We start from the raw sequence: 23863 nt of genomic DNA on the forward strand, positions 1-23863 counted from the left end.
GCTGAGACTCCCCAAGATGTTGGCACCTGTGTCGCCTAAGTTCGTTAATTCGCAAGGGTCTCTTGCAATGTGGCGATTGCCATGGCATCGTTCCAAGTCGCGAAAGAGGTTCAGCCATGGACTGCCACTGCTATCCAGGGAAGGCGTTGGATGACTCTCGAGCTGTTTGCGAAATTGTCGGTCCATTCCTTGCCACTATCGTCGCCACTGATGGAGCTATTGATCACTAGCATAGCCATTACTCGAGACAGCATCTTTGAGGCGCATTAGCTTGTCCACCGCTTTGCAGCAGTCGTTTCGCTATGTAACAGAGAGCGACGCCTGAAATTGATATCGCTCACCACATCGCCGGTTCATTCAAATGCCTCTAGATTGGGACTAAGAAACCTTATTCTCCAGTCTTATTCTAGGAAATATTTGTCGAAGCACGTTCTAAAATCTCAGTGGAAGTTTTGGACTCTTCGGAAAAAAAATGTGGTCCGAACTTGTGCACTGTTCCTGATATGGTGAAACCTCCGCCTTCCGGGTCGCGATAGGACTGAAACGCCCCCTGAAATTCGAGAACCCTATCGTTCACTTGTTTGGGATTAGTTTGTGGGGCCGTCACTTTTTGGCTTGCTAGTTGCTACAGAGTGCGAACTTTTACGGGGCAGAAGTACTCCGTAAGACTCTGGCAAGGCAATCAAGAGACCTATCCACCTAGACTTGGTTTCAGATCGTCCGAGGAAACTCCCAGCCCAGCTGCTGAGACTGCTTTTTTAGTCTTGACTAGTGACTACTGCATTATGATGACAAACGTGACATTGATACTCCGTATTTTCGCTCCAAGTTCCACCGCCACGAAGTATCTTGACTCGAAGTTCGAGTCTAGGTATGACTTAGATAGTGTACGAATGAAAGATACAGTCACTTGCGACTTTGCGAGCTACCTGGACAGGTACTGCCACCGCAATGCTCCAAAACAGAAAAAATACCGGATCTTCCCCCGTTCTGGCCATGTCTATGCCCTCCTTCGCCAATCGTCAGCAAATGCTAGATCTAGACTACTTATTCGAGGGACGTCTTGGTATCTAGAGGTATTCCATCGCCAGAAAATCCGTGTTTCTGACTCTACGACTCGTGCGACGCATGCTCATAGTGCCGTGAATGCAGATACCAACGGAGAACCGTAAGCTCAAGGACTCCGGCTCTCGCCTTCTGGTCCGACTAAAGAATGGTTTGAGCTCTCCGCACAGAAGATGAAATGCCTAGTCTCATGAGGCTAGCTAACGATCTAATGCAAGTCGGAGGTGTAGAGGAACATGCCTTCCGGCCTTCTTGCCGTCGATGCTCACAAGATGCCCAGATGTAGTCATTGTGAGCCCCATCGCGATTGCCACCATGTAACCATGTCTACCGTAGTGTGAGTACCATGATGCCATAGTATGCATATGCAATCCTTTTACTGGGGTACATGCAGGAAGAACCCACGCAGTCTCTACCAAGTATGACTGTTTAGTGTCTACGGATTTAATAATGTTTGTTTTAACCCCGTCGTTGTGACTGCTCCAACGGCACCCTTCCGGTGCCTGTTTCAGAATCTGCAATAGACCCCTCTCGGCTCGTCGCACCCTCGAAGGCGCTGCCAACAGCGCAGTCAGTGGTCACCTGCAGACCCGCGAATCAGCCATCCACTGGCATGAACACGAGTCAAGATCAAGACTCAAGATCTATCTTTAGTGTCAAGGACTCCATTTTGAACTGTACGGAGTCTAAGGACATCCCCTTGCTAGATAGGGAAATGGTCGATCGTCCATCGAGGCCATTGCTGGTCATGTTGACTCGCAGAAGGTGGAGAATTGGTCTATGTCTTTTGTTTTGGATACGGTCCTAGTTTCTACCTAGAAGTGGTCCCACTAGATGTAGAAACTACTGTAGAAAGTGGTACGGAGCAGTAGTCTTTGTGACTTCTTGGTTACTAACATGCTTTGGAGAAGGAGCAGGATTCCCAACACGCGAGGGGGAAAACAAAGCATATACGGCTAATCCTGAGAGTACTGATAGAAAACAAGATGAGAACCCTGGCGATAATACTGAAGATGATAGCCATCTCGGTGTAAGGTGGTAGAGTCAACCACCCAGGATACGTAATCACAGCAAGTAGTTCTAATCACCTTGCTTGGCATTCCGTGGATGGGTTACGGATTCCCCAAGCATCACGATGTCGCGATGTGAGACATTGTGGTTGATCTAAGAGACAGCGCAAACTTAATCTCTTCCGTTTTGACATCCGAAAATTTGTTGTTTGAGCCTGTGGAGGGGCCTTTCGGTCTGTCAAAACAATCCGTCTCCCTAATAGCCTCATACCTCCTCATTGTTGGAGTGGGTCCATGAGCACAGGAAGCGATCAATGCAAAGTCTGCTGACTTGGTATGGCACTCCTTGGCTTCCAAACTTTTCTTTTTTAGCTTCCACGGCTGTCGCAACTTACTTGGAAGACATGTGGTTGACGGAGCGATACTACTAAGAAGAGAGTTTCTCGGGTGTTTATCAGGATCCGGGATAGTCGATCAACCGAGGAGGATCTCCTGAGTCCCCAAGCGCTGACCGTGAGAGGGGAAACTTGGACAGCAGTGTTCTCACGGCGATCACTTTCGATTTTGGTGCGCATTCTTCCATGAATAATCGGGAAGGACGGCCTGAGAAGACTTCAAGAGGCGGGAAATATTGGCGATAATCGATATCATGATATGCAGGTTCCGTCTAACCGAGAGATCGATATGTTTCCCCGCAAGTTCTTACCAGTTCTACGATGCAATAAGGAAGACTAAAAGTCACTAAAGTAAGGCACGCTGAGCCTGACCCGGTATGAGCCCTCTAGGCTGAGGCCCGAGGACGCAACTATCCATGCATACACATTGGTAGTCGCTTAATCTGAGGGCGAAGGATTCAAGTAAAAGAGGGAATTCGCTTCCAGACTTGAATTTGCGGGGGCATTAAGATAAAAAGTTAACAAGCACTTCTTGCACTCTCACTGCGCTTCGCAGGTTGATACGGAGTCCCTACAAAGTAATACAAGCGGCCGGTGAGAGATTAGTGATCAGCAATTGTCTCGATAGTTAGAGCCTCGAAGTATCTCTTGTTCTCTTCCCAGCCGTCCCATTTTTTTCGCACTCGGGGAATTTTGCCGTCAGCATTGACACGGGTATAGTAGTCGAGTCCACAGTGCGCCCTCGCTAGGTAGCCTAGGCTACCTGGTTACCCTACTAGCCTTGACAAACTAGCTACAACATCATATCATCACTATTCTTTCTCAAGGTTCTGGAACTTTTTCTAGTTGTTTCAGAGACGGTGATCAAACTGCACGTGCTGAGTCAAGTTACTTCGGTACATTACGAAAACGAGACCTGTAGTCGAAAGTTTGTTCAGATTCAACAACCCCAAATGCCGTATCAGGAGTTGCCTATTGCTGTGGAAGATTCTGGGCAGCCACTATGAATGTATGGAGCAGCCTATGCGAACGATGATGATCATCTTACTTGAAGGCCATGACCATGATTACTCACTAGTAAGTACAAGTGTGTCTCCAATTTTTCTCCGGGTTAAGACCACCCGACGGAGAACTGCTAAGTATGCAGATACTACTAGTAGTAAGTAGTAACTACTCCGTACCTAGTACGTAGACGCCACGAAAGAAGTGCTAAGACAGTTTTCTGAACGCTGCCAATTGTGAAAATGGGACTATTTTCGATCTAGGCTGAATTGCCTGATACGGAAAGAGTTAGGGCTTACCACGCTTGTTTCCCCTTTACCCCTGGTGGATCCCAGCCGGTAGGAAAGCCTCTGGCATCAACTTCCAAGTTCCCCAAGACTTCAAGACTACAAAACATTGGACTACATACGTATGTATGTACGGAGTGCTTTCAGGCTTTCTCTAGCCAGCTGAGGAATTTAGGCGACTTTGACCTTTGAGCCGAGGAGAAACCTCTCAAGTTCTGTTCAAATACGGCAAACGTCAAAAACGGAGAACAGCTTTGCAGTTGCGCTTTCCTTTGAAGTACTCACTCCGTGCTATTCGAATCGGCGTTTGGGCCAGTTCCTGCCCATGCTGTCGAAAACCGACTGAAAAAGGTTTACTGACTGTCTCGAGTCATGGCCTCATGGCCGCTTCGTTAGTCCTACCTACTATGCAGATCTCCCCTGTAGCATACCAAGCGCAGAACCTCGCCTCCACACCCAACAGAGAAGCGTCTGCGCTTGGGTCGTGATCTACTCTGTAGGTATTCTCCTGTCTCACTCTCTGCACTCTTGGGTAGTAGTAGGAATTCGACTCACGCATCCTTCAAGACCGCCGGTCAAAACGTTGGAGTCTATGCAGCCTACCTCTGGGTACCTGAACTTCGAAGCAATCAGTTGATATCATAACAGCAGCGATTGGACCAATGACAATTCCCATTGCTGCGTCATCGGACTTATATAGACCAGGGGGTAGAGTTAGACTGCCGTAGGCCCGTGTGTGTTTTCACGTATGAATTGAATTACATTTCAATGTGATCAGTCAGAAGCCGAAGCTGTAAACACAACTCCTGTAGAATAAGAGACGACAAAAGTATGGACGACCGGGGACAGAGAACGACGATTCAAGCAAGCACTCTGAAGATACCATAACGTTGCTGTTTTCTATCAACCTTAGTTTACCAAGGCATATTAGCTTTGTCGATCGTCGTTGTTGCCCAAGTTCCAACGGTCGACTATGGACGAGTCTGATCACTTTCGCCCAAGGCAGTAAGGATACATGGTGGACCGAATGGCCGACATGTATAGAAGATGGGACTGGTAGGTGGCAATTTGTTGACCTTCCTCACCTCAAAGTATTCAAGTATGTTTTGATAGTACGGAGTATAGAGTACCCTCCATAGATGGTGTTCTGTGGCGAGGAGTGAGGGCCGTCAGTAGGATCATTGCTACGATGACGCCTTCAAGTCACCAGGATCAACACGGAATCGACCCAAAGTCAAAGGAGCCATTAATCACTTAATAATAATGACCCAATATTCCGTACCGGCGATAGACTGGATCAATGAATCTAGAACTTATGGCTTGGGCGTGGATGATATTCAGTTCAACGTTCCTCTGCCCGAGTCCGATGTTCTCTTAAGGTTGGTAGATTGACGAGTCATTTCCTTTGTTAATCTACAGGAAGACGATCTCTTACTGTGGTATTACTGTCTACTGATCATCTCATACCTAGCTGGCAGGCTGTTGTGTGCACCGCAGAGTACCTTAGGTACATACATACACGGTACACCATTGCCACTGCCAGTCTGCCACCAACCGGCTCAGGTCGGACAGGGATTTAGCGGTACCTCATTGGCTGAGGGTAAGCGCTCATCTGAATTATGAAACACAGGGCGGATGCTTCACATTTGTTTTCCCGCGCCAGTTTGAACTGAATGGAGGCTTGGCATTCTTGAACATGGGGCCCGGAGTTGACCAACCAACGGCACCTTCCCGAGTACCTGTCGATTTCTTGACAGACAACCGACAAGTTGATAGATCGCTCGGTTGCACTGATCATGACAAAAGCAAATCTAAAAGCACATACCACCAAGTAAAGGTAGCTAGCTCTACATAGCTATGATAGGTGTCCATGGTAGAAGCTTGGTGTGTTACGTGCTTTTAACTTGAGGTTATGGACATGTGATTGTCCCAATTTTGAGACTTCTGATTGCGCTCAGAGACCGCAACTTGTACGTGGACTGGATGCAAATAGTTGACAGGGACCAGATCATATAGCGGAGAAAAGGGAGGGCACATAATCAACGTAGCCGCTGAGATGATCAGGCTTTTCTGTAAGGTACAGTACGGTAGTCCTAACTCCGGACAGTCAGCTTTGCAGACTGCATCACTGCAGATGACCCCCATGTCAAGATGCTATAGGCTGATTGAATGCCTGAAGATAGTGATCTCTTGATCAGAGCGATGATCACTGGCTGTAGCTCTCTTCTGACCTTTTCTACAAAGTAAATAATACTTATTAATATCAATGCTCTTGTTGCACTACCAAAGCATCACTGCTTTACATAATTGTCAATGCTATCCTTCTTTTCCTTCCATGGAAAGCCCCTTATTTCCTCTTTTGGTGACATATCCGAAATACGGGCTCCGAAAGGGAGCTGGGTCCAATTTAGCCTCGTAGGTCATTGATTCCAGAATGCAATTGTCCGGTAGTCGACTTTGCCTCTCCCGAACTCCACTTCACTATCTTCTCGGCAGACTGGGTTTTCAAGCTGCAGATAGTCCGTTGGATATAGATAGATAATCTACGGAGTTGTCAGGCTACGATCGCAGTGCATCTATCGTTGGGACATGGGGTATTCCTGTATTATCAGTCTCATCTGCCCCTCACACTATTGGAACGAACAGCCTACCATGCAGTTTTTTCGGGCCTGGCCGTTGGCCCTAATAACGGCATGACTCTATCAAAATCTGGGCTTGACAAGCCCATTCGCAAGCTAAACTAACGTAGCTGTAGACCCGCACCAACTATTGGTCTTCACTGTGGAAGAATCTGAATAATAGAATCGATATTTGATCCAGAAGAATGACCCAAAAGGCCCCCCGGAACTCAAATAATTAAGAAGAGGGGGCCAACGGCACCCAAGTGCAGGGTAGATAGGACGTGGGATCAATTGAAATTGTCCTTGACCTACGGATTAGCCCCGCTTGTCACAAGAGGTACAGCCGGACGGTAAGTAACTGTTCGAATACCAAGAATCTCTCAACTTGTTTCTATATTCAGCCGGAATTAGTGGATCTTTCCATGTGTGTAGTGGATCAATATTCCCAATTAGGTAAGGTGCAATATGGTAAGCAGTAATTAGGCCGTAACGTACCACGTATTGATGCTGGAAAGGCTCCATCTATTGTTCAGTTTGTAGACAATTGGACAGTCCCTGGCGCCTGTCTCCATTTTCCCCTACCTACCGTACCTTGATGGAGCTATCCGTGAGATTACGCCTGGAAGCCCTGCTGTTTTTTGATGGCGTGTCCACCAGAAGGGGCCCCAAGTACCTAACCAAGTGTTCAACTGGGCGACTCGATCCGCGGTCTCGGTCGGCGCTCCTTTTTGTCAAAGTCCCAAAAACCGATGAGTATTATTCTCATTATTTGTATATAATTATTATTCTGATAAATATTTATTTAGTTGTTGTTATTTGTTAGCTTCTTTTCTGTCCCTCTTTTTTTTTAATTGTCTATTTTATTTTTTCATTTTGATTTATTTCAGAAATAGCGGGCTTTGTTATTATTCTTATTATATTACTCCAACCATCTATCATTCGCCATCACTGCGCTAGTCGGCCAGTCTTGCTTGAAATCACCTCCTCTCATATCCAACAACACTGTCAAAAAGGACCTGGAAGACCTACCTCATTCTTCAGCCATCTTACTCTCTCCCTTTCTTCCCCCCCTTTCCCCTCCTCTCCCCATCCAACTCGCATCAAATCTCCTTCGTTTCTTTTCCTTTCATTTTCGCCGTGCGAGAAGTTATCATTCAAAGAGAATTGAAATTGGGCTGGCCCACCTCAACTCTCCATAAGCCCTCATTTTTATCTGATATCACACTCCCGCCTCGGTGTTTCCCCCCTTCTTTGTTGGCGAGTATAGCATCGTCAGCGCCTACAACTCTTCCTTGTCCTGGGAGGCTGGTACTCTCTTTACTGTGTCTGGATAATTGCTGCGTTTCGCATTCGACCGCGGCCATTGTTTCATACACACTCGTTTTCATTTTTGATTGATCTTATTCAACTGTATTCTTTGTTCCTATCGATCTCTTGCAGTCGAGAGCCATTTTAAGGCAAGTTGTTTCAGTGTGCGTATACCCGCTTCCTTTGATGTCTGTTTCACTAAAAGCCATGATACCAATTCTTCATCCAAATATGAATGGCTCCTTGGGCCTAATGCCGTCAGACCTATAGTCTCCGGCGCTCGGCTGACGACTATCCACAGATTACTGCTTTCACAAAAGCGAAAATGTATACTCAACATGGTGCCCAAATGGCACCCCCGCAAAAACCGGAGACATTTATGTTGTCGAACGAAGCGCAGCAAAGTCTCCCTCACGATGCGCAAGTCGCGCTTCAACAGGTTGACAATCGTAAGTCGATGATCTGCTACTTTCATTTGCGAAGCCTTTGCTTCTTACTTGTGAGACTATTGAACGCTCGCTGACAACAGAATAGTGAAGTACTTCCTTCTGTCGGCGCCCGTAGACTGGCCAAGGGACCAACTGATTCGCCGATTTCTACTGCCCACCGGCGATTATATTTCTTGCGTTCTCTGGTTAGTCTAGATTGCCGAGTTCCCAAAAGCTAGAAAGGTGGATTTGGTAGGCTGATTAGTGGCAGGAACAATCTGTTCCACATCTCCGGCACTGATATCGTCCGATGCCTCGCCTTTCGTTTTCAAGCCTTTGGCCGTCCGGTCAAAAACTCGAAGAAGTTTGAGGAGGGTATTTTCTCCGACCTTCGAAATCTGAAAGCCGGCACCGATGCGACACTTGAAGAGCCCAAAAGCCCCTTTCTCGATTTTCTCTATAAGAACAACTGCATCAGGACACAGAAGAAGCAGAAGGTCTTCTACTGGTACAGCGTGCCACACGATAGGCTATTCCTCGATGCGCTGGAACGTGACCTGAAGAGGGAGAAGATGGGGCAGGAGGCGACCACTCTTGCGGTCAGCGAGCCGGCCTTGTCGTTTGAATTTGACTCGTCGCAGTCGTTGTATGAGCAACTGACAAAGGCACAACAAGCAAATTCATCATCCTTTCACGCGGGTACGACTTTTGGCCAGTCCAACTCCCCAATTGTTCGGACTGTTGACGCAATGCCTCCTCCCCAGATGGCTCCCCAGATGGCTCCTCCGGCGATGCCAGTTCTCCAAGACGATGCTGGCAATCAGGCGATGTACAGTACGATGCCCATGGCTCATCCCCTGACCCAGGCCATAATTAAGCGCGAGCCCGACTACGGGCAGATCCAATATGATCGCAATGGCATCCCGATTCGCATACACCAGCGGCATGCTTCCATGCCTAGTTTTGTTGTCGAGTATTCGCCCGCACCGTCCTTTGTTTCCTCACAGTACGAAGACTACAGCAACCGCGGCTTATCGTTCGAACCCGTCACCCCACCACAGCACAGCGTTCCACTTGGGCCCGAACCGGCTTATATCGCAAACGAGGACACTGGTCTCTACACTGCGATTCCTGACATTACTTCTGCAGCCACCTTCAATCCTATGATGCAGCTACCGCCTTCAAATCTAGCAAGCGCTCCGTACCCGATGCCTGCCAGGACATACCATTCGAACGTATATTCGGTGATTGAGGGTTCTCCAACGTACAAGCAACGCCGTCGTCGCTCTTCAATCCCACCGAGTGTCGCGGCTAATGGGCACGCCCAAACGACATCCGCACCATCTCAGCAGATTGCGTATGCCGCCCATAGGCCGAGTGATCTCCGACGTTCCGTCTCAAATTCTGTAGCGCCGGCAGCAGAAGGGGAGGAAACACACGAAGCTTCCAATCATCTCGCAAACGGATATGCTCCTGCAGTTCTTCCACAAAGAAATTTGCTGCACGAGATGTCCCGCAACGGTACCCCGCTCTCAAATGTCGAGGAAAATCCTGAGTCGAACCCTCAGATGACGGGCCATCAGGATGACCTGGTCACGCTTCCCAATGGGGAAGCGTATGAAGCAGCTGTGCAGAACAGTGTTTCAAATAAATTGGAGCGATTCGCTCCTGGCCCCGTTCGCCGCGCTCGAAGCGCTACAATGATGGAGCTAGGACCATATCCTCAGAAGTCTCATTCGTGTCCGATTCCATCGTGCGGGCGGCTTTTCAAGCGATTGGAACATCTCAAACGGTGAGTTGCGTATTTTAATCTCCAAATCGCTGTCTATTCGACAGCTCCTCTGGGACTGTCTGCAGGGTGTTCCTCTGCCCTCATTGCTGTAGCCGCCGACTAACACTTAAGCGCCCAGGCATGTGCGCACCCACACACAAGAGCGGCCTTACCCCTGTCCTTATTGCAATAAAGCCTTCTCCCGCTCCGACAATCTTGCGCAGTAAGTATTGGCACCGCCTTACGTTATAGACATTGTCTCATTTTCCCCTTGCAGACATCGGCGTATCCATGAAGCTCAACAGGATGGCCAGCAACCACCTGCACACGACGAAGACCTTGAAAATGAGGAGAACGAACTTGGATCCGACAGGGAATCATCGCCTGGCGAAGCTATGCCCAGTTCTATGGTCAATGTCGTGGGCATGACATCGATGCCTTCGACAATGTCGTTGTCCTCTTCGATGCCAAGCATGATGGCTTCCCACATGATCGCTCCTCAGCTTCTCCAGCAGCAAATCTGAGCGACCACCTTGGGAATTGAAGCAGAAATTGACCACTTGCGTGTATATGGCTATGATCCTCTAATTTACCCAGGTGTCTCATCCCTTGCTACGCTTGGCCCTTGGCCAGACACACCATTCCCTGCCTCACGTCACTCAGTGGTCCCCAACCTGCAGCAGGCTGGCGGGCTACTTGAGCGTGAGTTGAAATGTCGAATTCGAAATTTTTCGATCACTTTCATGATGCACATCGAAAATCTTTTTGGAGGCCCTCTGTTTTGAGTTATATGTGGATTTGTGCACTGATGTGTGCGGTTTTTCATCCACGCGATAACTGCCTATCAGCTAGCGTTTGTATTCGGGCTCTGTATCACGGTTGCCGCTGGCCTGGCTTCCCTTTTGTCCATACAGCCTGATTCTTGCGAATTGACACTATGGACACGCGACTTCAGCCAGTTTCTCATGTATGACATTTCCTTTTTTTTTTTTTTTTGTCTCTCTCTCTCTTTTGTCATTGTGTGCTATGTTTTGAGAGTTAGGTTTTGTCTGTATTACTCTCATCCCCCTTTGGTATGGTATCTGGAAGGTCGAAACGGAAGGTAATGCGCGATGCGGGCTGGGTCAGAACCGGCGTACAGCTTTTGAGGGAATTTTGTGGGGTATCATGTTCGGACCATCAATTCTGCTTGGCAGTCTGGGATGTGACCGCAACTCAAATCATAGACCTCCGTCTGAGAGATGGAGTTTACGTTTAAGATCTAGTGGATCAGATGAGTACATAGATCGCAGCATATCAATGGCATATCATTTATCATGTCCTTGTGTTGGACACCTGCAGATTAAACTCTCCCTAGGGCCAATCCTGCACGGTCTTCTTGGTCACTATGGCGGATCATTCGACCAGCTCACCAGCTGTGTTGGTTCAATTGGTTGCCAAATCTAGATCATTGGGCTGAGTCACGTGAATCGTCCGCTGACGTCGGTCCGATTCTACAAGACACGAGATCACCAGCAGGAGCGACCTCCTTTTTGCTTTGATTGATGGTATTACTAGCTCTCTTTTCTTGCTGGCTATCTTGATGCAAATAGTTCAATTCCGTAATTCCTGAACATTTCGCCAGCATGCTCCCATGCTAGCGAACCTGCAATAGTTCTCGTTCCATTGTCTCCAGATAACAAGCTATTGTCTCCGGATTACCCCAGACTCATACTACCGTTCACGATTCATAGCATTATCTTTCTTTTCCCGCCGTCGCTGTCTTTGGAGGTTCCGCTCCTTGGGCACGGATAGCCTTGTGTTCGCAGAGAAAGTCGGCATCCTAGCTTTGTCGCATACATTTCGCAGCAGTGATATCATATCGATGTCGGGGACGGATGACCGCGTTGCGGACGAGACGTCTCCCCTAGTGGGACCTAACCGTACGGACGATGATGATGTTGTGGACTCAATAACAGTCAGTCAAAGGCATCATGGAGTTTCCCGGGGTGATCACTCGGGGAATTTCGCGGAAACGAAGAGTAGCTGGTATCTGTTCTTGTTGACGCTGTGTATTGTTGGGTATGTGCATCCCCATAGCTTTGAGGGGACTCTCCCTTTTTTGACGTCGCGGCGATATTGACATTGTGGTTCAGTTTGCAGGTTGTGTGGTCGGTGGAGCTATCGAATGGATCGGTAAGTGGTCGAGCTTTCACTTTTAGGCGATGCGTTGTTACACGAAGACTGTGTCTGATGGTTCGATAAATATGCAGCCTTACCTTCTGTCCCTTGGAATGAGCAAGGCTCTGCTTGCCTTTGTCTGGATCGCGGGACCCCTGACCGGCACACTTGTGCAACCGTACATCGGTATTCGGAGCGATAACTGTCGGATATCATGGGGTAAAAGAAAGCCTTTCATGATCGTCGGTGCCGCGGCGACCATTGTGGCCCTCCTAGCGCTTGCCTGGGTGCAAGAGATTGTGGGAGGTTTTCTCGGGATTTTTGGTGTCGATCCGGCCTCTGCTGGGACTCGGACGACAATAATCTCTCTAGCGACAGTTTTGATGTACTGTCTGGATTTCGCCATCAACACCGGTAAGTGCATGATTGATAAACTGCCGTCAGTTGGCGCGTGGATGGTAATGTCTTGCTACAGTTCAGGCAGGTATTCGAGCATTCATCGTCGATAATGCTCCCGCTCATCAGCAGGAATCGGCGAACGCTTGGGCTAGTCGGCTTACTGGCGTTGGCAATATTCTTGGATACATTTTTGGATACCTTGATCTGCCCAAAATCTTCCCGTTTTTTGGAAATACTCAGTTCAAGGTGCTCTGTGCATTGTCCTCACTAGCGCTCGCTATCACGCTGAGCATCAGCTGTTCTTATATCCATGAGCGAGACCCAAGGCTCGAAGGACCACCCTCCTCAGATAGTCAAGGACTTGTTGGCTTTTTTCGGCAAGTGTTCAAGTCAATCAAGTTTCTACCTCCGCAGATCGCCAAGGTTTGCGAGGTTCAGCTTGCTGCCTGGGTTGGCTGGTTTCCGTTTCTATTCTACGCAACGACATACATAGGGCAGCTCTATGTCAATCCCATCTTCGATCAGCATCCGAACTTATCCGAAGACGACATTAATAAGGCTTGGGAAGAAGCAACTCGAATTGGAACGTTTGCACTTTTGATTTACGCGATAATCTCGTTTATTGCTAATATGATCTTGCCGCTCTTTGTTGTCCCGACATACAGGCCGATCACGAGGCCGGAGCAGCCTTACCCGGATACTCCAGAGGAGAACGAACCCTGTCTATCCCGAAGGATGTCAATCTCAAGTCTACCCGTCGGTGTAGCCTCAGAACCCGCCTTAGAACCACCCAGCGGTAAGCCAACTGGAAGTGGGAATGAATCGACATGGTTATCGAAGCTGCAGATACCTGGGCTGACGCTGCGCCGGGCATGGCTTATCTCTCACGTCCTGTTCGCGGTCTGCATGTTCAGCACCTTCTTTATCTCCTCTTATCAGGCTGGATCAGCGGTTATTGGACTTGTGGGCATTTCGTGGGCCTTGACTCTATGGGCTCCCTTCGCCCTGATCTCCGCAGAGGTGTCCCGCATTGATGCGGAGCGTCGGACTCGGCGGCATCAGGCAGAGATGGAAGTACCTCCTGAACCTTATACCGCTACGAATGTCGCTGGTGACCACGGTGATGGTGATGATTACGACGAAGATCTAGAGAACGGTGCTCGACCGCGACGCGCCAAGGTCAAGGACGAGGAGGAAAATCTTGCACAAGCGGGCATCATTCTCGGACTCCATAACGTGGCAGTGTCTGCGCCCCAGATCTTTTCAAGCTTGATTAGTAGCGCTATTTTCAAGGCCTTCCAGAAGCCTAGGGGAGAGCCCTGGGATGACAGTGTTGGATGGGTGCTTAGATTTGGAGGATGTGCTGCTTTAGTTGCGGCCTGGCTGGCCAGTCGCCTTGGGGATCGCACGGTGTAAATTGAATGTTCCATGATCTCGTACTCGGGTATTTGTCTCCATATATAGGTACATTGCACTATAAATCTCATTTTTGGTTACAAATCCTCTTTATCCAAGACCAAATATACAAGTTTTGAGATGTTAATGATAGGGGGGTGCGGTCTCCGACAAGCCTTTGGATATCGGTCTTGGCTGCGGGCGGGACGTCTCCAACATTTGACGGTTATCTGTCCCCAAACCAAGGGTACTTTACTTTACCTGCTCCATCTATCTTCCCATCGCATCATTCCACCTTGCCACTAATACTCCGTTTCGTTTGTGGTTTGTCCTTCTTGCACTGCATCTGTCAGTTATTATTATGTGCGCCTTGGTTTGGCGTCAGAGACTCGCAGCTGGGGTTAACCGCTTGGTGGTTGTGTGCACTTCATAATGGCGAGCCAACTGATGGGCGACGTCCTTCACCAGCTGATTCGTACGTCCTCTATTGCTGCTTTGATTATCTGCCCCTATGAATCATTTGCTGTCATTTGACGCGAAACAGTTTTGTTATGGATCATGTCACAGTGATAGTGCCGTGGCTAACCTGTTGTCTTTGTTCTGTAGGCAGAGCCGCCGACTCGGACGAGCCCGATGATGGTACGCGCGTTGATCTTTTATATTCAGAAACCTCTGGTGTCTGTTGCTGATGAACTATTCCAGATGCTCCTGAAGCCGGAAAGAAGGAGTTCTTCAGCTCCTGGGCTCTTTTCATCCTGATCATGCTGTTGATGTTTGCCTTGTTTACGAGTTATATACTGCAACAAAAGAAGATCCAAGCGGTCCATGAAACGGTTCTGTCGATCTTTGCTGGTACGTTCAACTGTGTCTCTGCTATGCCTCTTCCATAAGGTCGGCGGTCGCTCATGCGCATTATCATAGGTATGTTTGTGGGGTTGATTATCCGGTTGAGTCCCGAGTCGCCTATACAAGACAGCGTCACTTTCGACTATCAGTTCTTTTTCAACCTCCTCCTTCCTCCTATCATTTTGGCCTCAGGCTACGAGTTACACCAGGCAAATTTCTTTCGCAACATCGGCACTATACTCACCTTTGCTTTTGCCGGGACGTTCATCTCCGCGATTGTGCTGGGCTTGGTGCTCTTCATCTGGACACGGATCCCGTTGGATGGTCTGAACATCTCGTTCGTCGAGGCTATATCTGTGGGGGCCACGCTCTCCGCGACGGATCCGGTGACGATCTTGGCCATTTTCAACATCTACAAAGTCGAGCCCAAGCTTTACACGGTCATTTTTGGCGAGTCGATTTTGAACGATGCCATTGCCATTGTCTTGTTCGAGACAGCGCAGAAATATGCGGAAAGCGATGCTGGCTCGCTGACGATCCTCAATCTCTTTGAAGCTATCGGACTCTTCCTGCTTGTCTTCTTTGGTAGTATGGTGGTGGGCATGATTGTCGGAATCATGACCGCGCTGGGGCTGAAATACACGCACGTTCGTCGCATGCCTAAAATCGAAAGCTGCTTGATTGTCCTCATCGCATATGCCAGCTACTTCTTTTCGAACGGTGTCCACCTATCCGGTGAGTGTCTTTGCGACTTTCTCCAGCGTCCTGGTAACTGACAGCCTTAGGCATCGTCTCTCTTCTGTTTTGTGGTATCACAATGAAACACTACGCCTACTACAACATGTCGCGACGGACACAGTTGACCACCAAATATCTCTTCCAGGTCATGGCACAATTGTCGGAGAATTTCATCTTCATCTATTTGGGCCTAGATTTGTTCGTCGAAACGAATTTACAGTTTAAGCCTCTATTCATTCTGGTCGCCGTATTTGGCATCTGTCTTGCCCGATATCTGGCAGTGTTCCCACTGTCGAAGGCGATAAATTGGTTCATCCGGTACAGGGCACGCCGTCACGGGTTGGAAGTCGCGGACGAGCTGCCCTTCGCCCATCAAGCAATGCTATTCTGGGCAGGCCTGCGCGGAGCTGTGGGGGTTGCGCTGGCCGCGGGGCTTACAGGGGTGAACGCGCCGGCGTTGCGTGCCACTGTCCTGGTTGTCGTCGTGTTGACCGTCATCATCTTCGGAGGTACGACTGCTCGCATGCTGGAGATCCTTGGGATTCGGACCGGCGTGGTCGAGGAGATTGAATCCGACGATGAATTCGACATCGAGGTCACCCATGGGGGCACCTATTACAAGCGGTCCGACACCGGCCTGGGATATACTCCCCGGCGCACGGATTCTACCATTCCTCTGGACGGGATACAGCGAGCAGGTCTCGGTGAGAGGACAGGCAGCTATTCCAGTGGCAACAACCGCCGTCCTAGCCCACCCCCGTCGACTCGGGGCCATGCACGGATGTATTCCAACGCCTACAGTTCCAAGGATGCGCGCGATAGATCATCGACGGCCACGCTTCTCGGGAACGGGGCTGGAATGCACAGCGATAGCAGTGCTGCTAGTGAGGATGAATTTGGTCTGAGAGCCGTGGGGCGCGGCCGAGGGGCGTCAGAGCCGGACCAAGTTGATTCATTTGATTTGGATATTGACGACGGTGCATCTGACGATGATCTACCGCCCTCTGCGCCCACTGCGGCTTCTAGAATGCGGCGGTCACCGTCACAGGCACAGAATCTGATGCCTTCACAAGCTGCTCCTTCGAGCGGAGCCTCACCCGCAAGGAGAGAGACAGGACTGAGTGCCAGGGAAGCTCTTCGTGATCTGTTCTCGGGTGGACCATCTGGCGATCATGCTGCCTGGTTCCGACAGTTGGACGAGGACTTTATCAAGCCGCGGTTGCTTCTAGATCAGTCAAATCACAAGGGTCCAGGTGCCGTTTGAGCCACGATGTTATGTATACTTAATGTTTTGTTATCGGAATTTCCGGTGTTTCACTTCATCCGATTCTTCTTTGTTTGTGATTCTGCAGTCTCGGCCTGCTCATAGATGGTAGGAGCTCGGCTCAGTTCGTGTTGTATATTGGAACTGGGCCCCATTCACGCCCGTGGCTTCATATTGTGCATCTGTTTTGGGTCTGGAACCCTGAAGGGAGGGTTTGCGGTTTAGATGCAATAGATATTTGAAAGTAGAGGGGCCCTGGCTTCCCTCTTTGTCCCCTTCAGTCCTTGAGATAGACTTCTTGTATGGAGTAGACCATATCATCAATCCTATCATGATATTATTGAACGTACAGTACAGATAAGCATGGCAGCGCTGAGCCTCGGAAGACTGGCGACCAGTTCCGAATAGGCAAGTCGCGCTGACTTTGGCTTTTCTCCTCATCATCAACTCAAGCCATCTTCAAGTTTCCGAGCTAACGCACCCTCTAGGCTCTTATCAGCGCCATGAAGCGCCGAGATTGGATGCGCTCTCCGTGTCAGATTGTTTCGCTCGCGATAGGCAACCTCTAATTGATATCAGAATCCGGCCATCGCCACTAACACAGTAACACAAGCATCGAGTTGCTCAGATTGGTTCCCTTGGCTTCCCGTGCCTTTAGCTCAGCTGTTGAACCCCGCTCAGGAGAGGAAGATATGACGACGACATTATGGCTGAGATGATGAATACTCCTTATCAGACATTGGTGAATACTACCCCCCATGCAAGGGATCATAGGATGTACACCCCTCCTTATCAGAACTCAATCTCTCGTATCTCTACCGTCGGTCGTATGCATATCCAGATGGATATTGTATATAGATACACCTACGTGATGGATTAAACTTCGATGGCCTTTCTTGCTAATATACAGCTTCATGGTCCCCTCGTATTGTTGACTTCTATCTCACTTCATTCACAAAGCCATGGCGGAAAAGACTCAAGCTATGGACATCAAGTCCAAGGCTGCGCAGACAGTCGATCCTGATATCGCCGTTGAGCCTGGCGACATGGAGTTACTCGGTGTGTGGCATGGTGTATCATCCACAATGAGAATATGCTGATGGGATATTGATCCTTCCAGCGACGCTGGGATACAAGCAGGAACTTCGACGACACTACTCTACTACCCAGATCTTCGCGGTTGCGTTCAGCATCATGGGATTGTTACCCTCCATTGCATCTACCTTGTCGTTCACGTTGCCTGCGGGCCCGGTGGGCATGGTTTGGGTAAACTATTTCTATGAGTTGTAGTGTGGAATTGAAGTGTCTCTGCTGACCGGTGACAGGGTAAGAACTTTGGGCACTGTCTGTGGATGCATTCGATCAGCGGCGTTGACTCCCTCTATAGGATGGCTCGTTGCAAGCGTGTTCATCTTTATCGTTGGCCTGGCTATGGTTCGTGATTCGACTGTCTACAAGCTTGATTGTCCGGGACTGATTGTCCCTTTTTTCATAGGCTGATTTGGCATCCGCGATGCCCACCGCTGGCGGTCTTTATTTCTGGACGCATTATTTCAGCGACGAGAAATGGAAGAACCCGCTGAGTTTTGTCGTTGGATACAGCAATACCATCGGCCTTGTGGGTGGTGTCTGCTCGATCGATTGTGCGTGGAGCCTCCCCCAGTCCGGTGGTGACTGAGGCATATGCTGACACGCAGGATGTAGATGGGTTTGCAACCATGTTGCTCTCGCTCATTTCCATTGCCCGCGATGGGGAGTGGACAGCGTCCCGCCCAGTCGTGTATGCCACATACGTCGCTTGTGTCGTTGTACACGGGTTGATCACCACGTTCTTTGCGCGCATCATGCCGAAGATCCAGACGCTCTGCATCGTCAGCAATATCGGGCTTGTGGTAGCAACAGTGATTGCGCTCCCGATTGGCAAGGCGATGAACGGCGGACCGGTCAACTCGGGTTCCTATGTCTTCGGGCATATTGATAACTTGACCACATGGCCAGCGGGCTGGGCGTTCATGCTTGCCTGGCTGTCGCCTATCTGGACCATTGGCGCCTTTGATTCCTGCGTTCATATGAGCGAGGAGGCTACTCATGCCACACGTGCTGTACCACTCGGTATCCTCTGGTCGATCGGGTTGTGTGGCATCCTTGGATTTCTGTCTCTTGCAGTCATAGCAGCTGTAATGGATACCAAGCTGGACAACGTTCTGGGGACTGCCTTTGGTCAACCGATGGCGCAGGTAAGCTTGTCAGGCGGTAAAGCACACCCGGCATAGGCCCGAGCTGATGAACGCCAGATCTACTACGACGCACTTGGCAAGCCAGGTGCACTGGGCTTCATGGCCGTCGTCGCCATCGTCCAGTTCTTCATGGGCCTGAGCCTCGTCCTCGCCGCCTCCCGACAGAGCTGGGCCTTCTCCCGCGACGGCGCCCTCCCCTTCTCCTCCTTCTTCCGGCACGTCAGCAAACGCATCCGCTACCAGCCCGTCCGCATGATCTGGGGCGTCGTCGCAGCCGCCATCATCATCGGCCTGCTCTGCCTCATCAACAGCGCCGCCTCAAACGCTCTTTTCTCCCTCGCCGTCGCGGGGAATGATCTCGCCTGGCTGACCCCCATCTTTGCGCGGCTCGTCTGGGGCGGCGAGCGCTTCCAGCCCGGGGAATTCTACACGGGCCGCCTGAGCAAGCCTATCGCCGTCACGGCCATCGTGTATCTCTTCTTCGCGATCGTCTTGTGCATGTTTCCCACGCTGGGACCTGGTCCAACTCGTAAGTCTTTCCTATCTTCAAGTAGATAAACGCATTGTGCTGACAATTTGAAAGCTGAGGATATGAACTATACCGTCGTCATCAACGGTGCGCTTTGGGGCGGTGCGCTGTTGTATTATCTGCTGTATGCGCGCAAGTTCTACAAGGGGCCGCAGGCGACTGTTGGTCAGTCGTCGTCTACTCCTTCGGAGGCGAATCTGGAGGGGTTGGATGGGGAGAAGGGTGTCAATTGACAAGGGTAGCTGTATCTACTTGGATAGGACGATCGTATTGTTTCTTGTAATCGATCTGCAGGCTGGTATGCGAGATGAGTGCCAAATAAAGTAGTACGAGATAGATACACGTCGTTTCATTAAGTCATCGATCGTCACTTCCCCTGTATACAGTAGATAGGATGGAGCATAGTGTTTCTGTACTGTTGCGCTGCAGATCTTCCGCTTTATTCAGGCATTTCAAGAACGTATCGACCAGCGATCTTGCCTTGTTCTATTGTAGGGGTGTCAGTGACGGACCTTAAGTAAAATAGGAGAGGACTAACCCATCAGCTCAAATATACGCGTAAGGTCCTTCAGCGGCGCTTTCTTGAACGGCGCATTGATGAGCCCCCTGGCGAAGAAGTCCATTGCCTCGACGCCATCCTGGCGGTTCCCCACGTAGCTGCCCTTGATGTTGATCATTTTGACCACGGCGTTGAACACGGGGGCTTTCAGGTATGCGTCTGCGGGCATGCCGATCGCGACGATGGTGCCGCGCGAGCGGACGTAATCTGTGGCTTGCTGGAAGGGCTTCTCAGAGACGGCGAGCAAAAGGACGGCGTGGGCGCCGAGTGCCCCCGGGGTGGCGGCTTTGACGTCCTCGACGACGTTCTTGGATTTGGTGAAGTCGATGTAGGCCTGGTCCGGGAAACATTAGTTATGTACGTGCAGAAAATGCAGGCCTCTTACCTCTGCACCGAGTTTCTCGCACATTTCTCTCTTCTCATCGCCGCTGTCGATCGCTACGACTCGCAATCCCATCGCCTTGGCGTATTGCTGGGCGAGAGAGCCTAGGCCCCCTCCGGCGCCCACGATCGCGACTGTCTGCCCGGGGCGAGCGCCAGATTCCTTCAGGCCCTTGTAGACCGTGAGCCCGGCACAGAGGATGGGGGCTGCCGCATCGAGGGGGACGTCCTTGGGGATGTTTGAGGCATGAGTGGCCTTGGCGACACAGTACTGCTGGAAGGTGCCGTCGACCGTGTAGCCAGACATTGTTGCGTGGGGACAGAGAGGCTCTTCAGACTGCTTGCAGAATTCACATTCCATGCAGGACCCGTTCAACCACTTGATACCTGCGTGGTCGCCAATCTCGAAGCCAGTCACCAGGTCGCCTTTGGCCACAACAATCCCGGCACCCTCGTGGCCTCCGACAAGAGGCAACTTCAGCGGGAGGGGCCAGTCGCCCTTCATGGCATGCAGATCTGTGTGACAGACGCCGGAGTAATGGATCTTGACAAGGATCTCATCAGGACCGGGTTTGGGCACGGGTATCTCCTTGTAGACCGGTGGACTGCCCTTCTTTTCGACCACCTGGGCCCATTGCTTGTCTGGGATTGTCATGCTGATTGGTGTCTCAAGCTGCAACCGTCAGAGAAAAATCGACTGCCAGGTGAATGAGGTAGGAAAATATTTTGGGATAGCATTAAAAGTCAAATTTGTCGATTAAGCGACTAGAGATTTCCCGTGGTTTTATAAACTTCATGGAAAGGTTCTCAAGTGGCACGAGGTAGAGGAAAGTAAGAAATCAGGTGGTCCATTGTTGAGTCCGAGTCAGACAGTGACGTCGTCGGATTCAGCTATGAAAGGCCGATTATTTCATGAATGACAGCAGGGACTATACAGAAGCAGGATGAGCAGGGAAGAAGAGGCGACAGGCGAATGGGCCCACTGAGATGCAGGGTGAGCTGCTTATTCCCCATGCTGTCCGACTGGTCGGAACGTAATGGGGCAGCAGAGACGTCAGAGGTTTTCATCTGGAGACACACATCTGGTTCTGAAGGTCAATCCAACAATTTCCAGCTTGCAGTCTCCCTGGATCAGGCCATATCTACCTATCCTCGGGGCCGGTGGATGACTGCACGATCTCATCACATTAAGAGTTCGTCGTTTCTCCAGATTGCTGCAAGTGGGACTTTCCAGCAGTCAGGGTCAATTCAAGAGTCCATGCGAGAGTCCAGGTACCATGTACCTTGGGGGAATCAATGACAGTCGAATCTGGATCAAAGTTGGCTCTACAAACGTGCAAGGGTCTCGGAACTGGCAGTGTCGGGTAGATCATAAGATATGGCATGACCGATGGAGGAGGGAGAGGGAGGCGAATTAATCCTACGATATGATATATTAACTCATGGTGAGATGATAGATTCAATGGTTACGATATATGACCAGCAAAGGGAGATATTTGGCGATGCAATCTCCGTAGTATCGATGCAAGATTGAATGTGGTTGCCTCAGGCATGCAATGCCTATGGGATACTAAGTCCTAGGAGATGACGAGACAATAAGACCTCAGTAGCTTCTGAACGCTTATATTACGAGGTAATAGAATCAATCTGGTCCGTATCCTTGGTACAGGGATATTGAAGTCGACGAGAATAATCCGTCCATGAGGATCACCAGGCCGATATACAACTAAAGTCCGTAAGAGTGAACAAGACAGGCGTCAAAGAGTCGGTACCTTTTAATTCGCGCATACCGGAAGCGCCAGGGCCCATGCACCTCTTAGGTGTCTTAGTCCCTGTTGTCTCCCCAGCTCCGACGCATAGACGGGTGGCTGCGCAACAACCGCGTCTACTTCAATATGGTCATTGGTCCTCACTGAAGGGCAACAACGCAGGAATTCCATGGAAGAGAGAAAGACGAATGCCATTGATCATCGACAGTGCATGGTGTCAAGCCATTGCTAGGGCCCTCTAGACCTTCTCCAGCAGTCCATGGGAAATCGTACTTAGCAAGGCCTCTATGGTTTCAGGTGACGACGGACATCATTCACCATCATCAGCTGTGACGTCCTTACGTATGGTATGAATAGGCAAATTTGGTACCCATGCGTGTGGTATCAGGCGATCTTTGCAACAGAGACACGTCGCATCTACAAATAGATTTTACAGATAGTACGGAGTATTCTGACTTCTATCAGAGAATAATGCTATTAGTGTCATTAGTAAAAAGAGCAATCAAATTCAAAAGACTATGTAAGTTATGACCATGGCCTTGATGTTTCGAAATTGTAATTACCGGTATCGGACCCATAGGCTTGGCATTGTATACTTTGATCTGGAGTAGTGAATACCGCGCAAGGGCAGGTTGACAGTGACCAAATGGAAGCAGACTCTTATAGTCACTGTCATTAAAGCACTTTCTGTTATTCTCTTTTCCAACACTGCTAATTTCGAGTGCTTCATCAGAGTGCAACCTATAGGTTGATGCTTGCAAAATCTTGGCGAGTGAAGATCGAATCGATCGACCTACCCAGGTACCTAGGATCAGTGGCGTACGAAATCCCAATACACGTACCGCCAGGCTGTACGTGTACGGATCGCGGACAGGCCCAAAAAAGCGACGAAAGAGGAAGAGGAACAAGTAAAGGTCAGAGAGGGCAGAGAGAAAACTTGGGCAAAGGGGGGAAAAGGCTGGAACGACCAGTTCGAAGATCCAAACAGCAGCATCATTATCATCATCATCAATCATCATTTACTAACTATTCCTTCCTTCCTTCCACCATCGTCGACCCTTTCCTTTTCTACATCCTCCATCTCCATATCTATCTCCATCGTCTATTCCTGTCTTCATCCCATCAACTACATCTCCAACTTCTCTATCCCACTTATTTCCCTTTTCTCTTGTCCAAAAGCTCCGTCAGCCGCACCACATTGTCAATTCCCCGTTTGGGAGAACCACAGACGGGTGCTCGTTTTCCATCGCATCCGAGCCTGAGCCACTCTGGCGCTGACGGGAGTTTGTTGGTTTGGTCCAACATCCACAAAGAGCTCGCCTTCATCCAATTATCCCGAGAGGCTTCTGTCAAAACGGTGAGGCAACCTCTTCTACTCCCATTTGTCTCTCCCCTTCTCTCCCTTCCAACTCATCTTTCCGCTTCACAACCTGTCTTGTATGCACCGCCGATCCATTTCCTTAATTCAAACTTTGAATGTCATCTTTTCCTATACCATACCCTGTCTCGGAGCTAATCCTTCATTCAAGCAGTTGAAACCGCCGCGACAGGTGCGAAACGCGTGATTGCCCGTCCCTACTGGAAAGATACCTTTCCTCTCTACCCCCTCTCGCTTCAACGACCGGCCCCGTTCAATGTTCCCTTGATCAAGACGCATTTTCGAACGTCAACTGCCTTATCGCTGCCCTTGTTGTATTCG

At 49.8% G+C, this 23863-nt stretch overlaps 4 protein-coding genes across 4 annotated transcripts; 3 read left to right on the top strand and 1 right to left on the bottom strand.

The window, feature by feature from the left end:
• Positions 1-8013: 8013 nt before the first annotated feature.
• steA (sexual development transcription factor SteA) lies at positions 8014-10411 on the top strand (the record flags this gene model as incomplete). The annotated part of the gene is made up of 5 exons (XM_033563014.2): positions 8014-8137; positions 8223-8322; positions 8388-9908; positions 10027-10110; positions 10165-10411. The coding sequence occupies 5 exons, from the start codon at positions 8014-8016 to the stop codon at positions 10409-10411; spliced, it is 2076 nt and encodes a 691-aa protein (XP_033418905.2).
• Positions 10412-11751: 1340 nt separating this feature from the next.
• On the top strand, positions 11752-13862 carry ALT_6411 (putative sucrose transporter; the record flags this gene model as incomplete). Its single annotated transcript, XM_033563013.2, has 4 exons — positions 11752-11948; positions 12023-12062; positions 12140-12461; positions 12523-13862. 4 exons carry the CDS (start codon positions 11752-11754, stop codon positions 13860-13862), a joined length of 1899 nt encoding a protein of 632 aa, XP_033418904.2.
• A 411-nt stretch (positions 13863-14273) lies between these two features.
• Positions 14274-16689, top strand: ALT_6412 (bifunctional K:H/Na:H antiporter NHX1; the record flags this gene model as incomplete). Its single annotated transcript, XM_033563012.2, has 5 exons — positions 14274-14316; positions 14448-14480; positions 14544-14693; positions 14763-15422; positions 15473-16689. 5 exons carry the CDS (start codon positions 14274-14276, stop codon positions 16687-16689), a joined length of 2103 nt encoding a protein of 700 aa, XP_033418903.1.
• Positions 16690-19894: 3205 nt separating this feature from the next.
• Positions 19895-21050, bottom strand: ALT_6413 (zinc-dependent alcohol dehydrogenase; the record flags this gene model as incomplete). The annotated part of the gene is made up of 3 exons (XM_033563010.1): positions 19895-19941; positions 19994-20348; positions 20400-21050. 3 exons carry the CDS (start codon positions 21048-21050, stop codon positions 19895-19897), a joined length of 1053 nt encoding a protein of 350 aa, XP_033418901.1.
• Between the last annotated feature and the right edge of the window lie 2813 nt (positions 21051-23863).

Source organism: Aspergillus lentulus (genome assembly GCF_001445615.1).
Source record: "Aspergillus lentulus DNA, contig: Alt12, strain: IFM 54703, whole genome shotgun sequence".
In the NCBI taxonomy this organism is placed as follows: Eukaryota; Fungi; Ascomycota; class Eurotiomycetes; order Eurotiales; family Aspergillaceae; genus Aspergillus; species Aspergillus lentulus.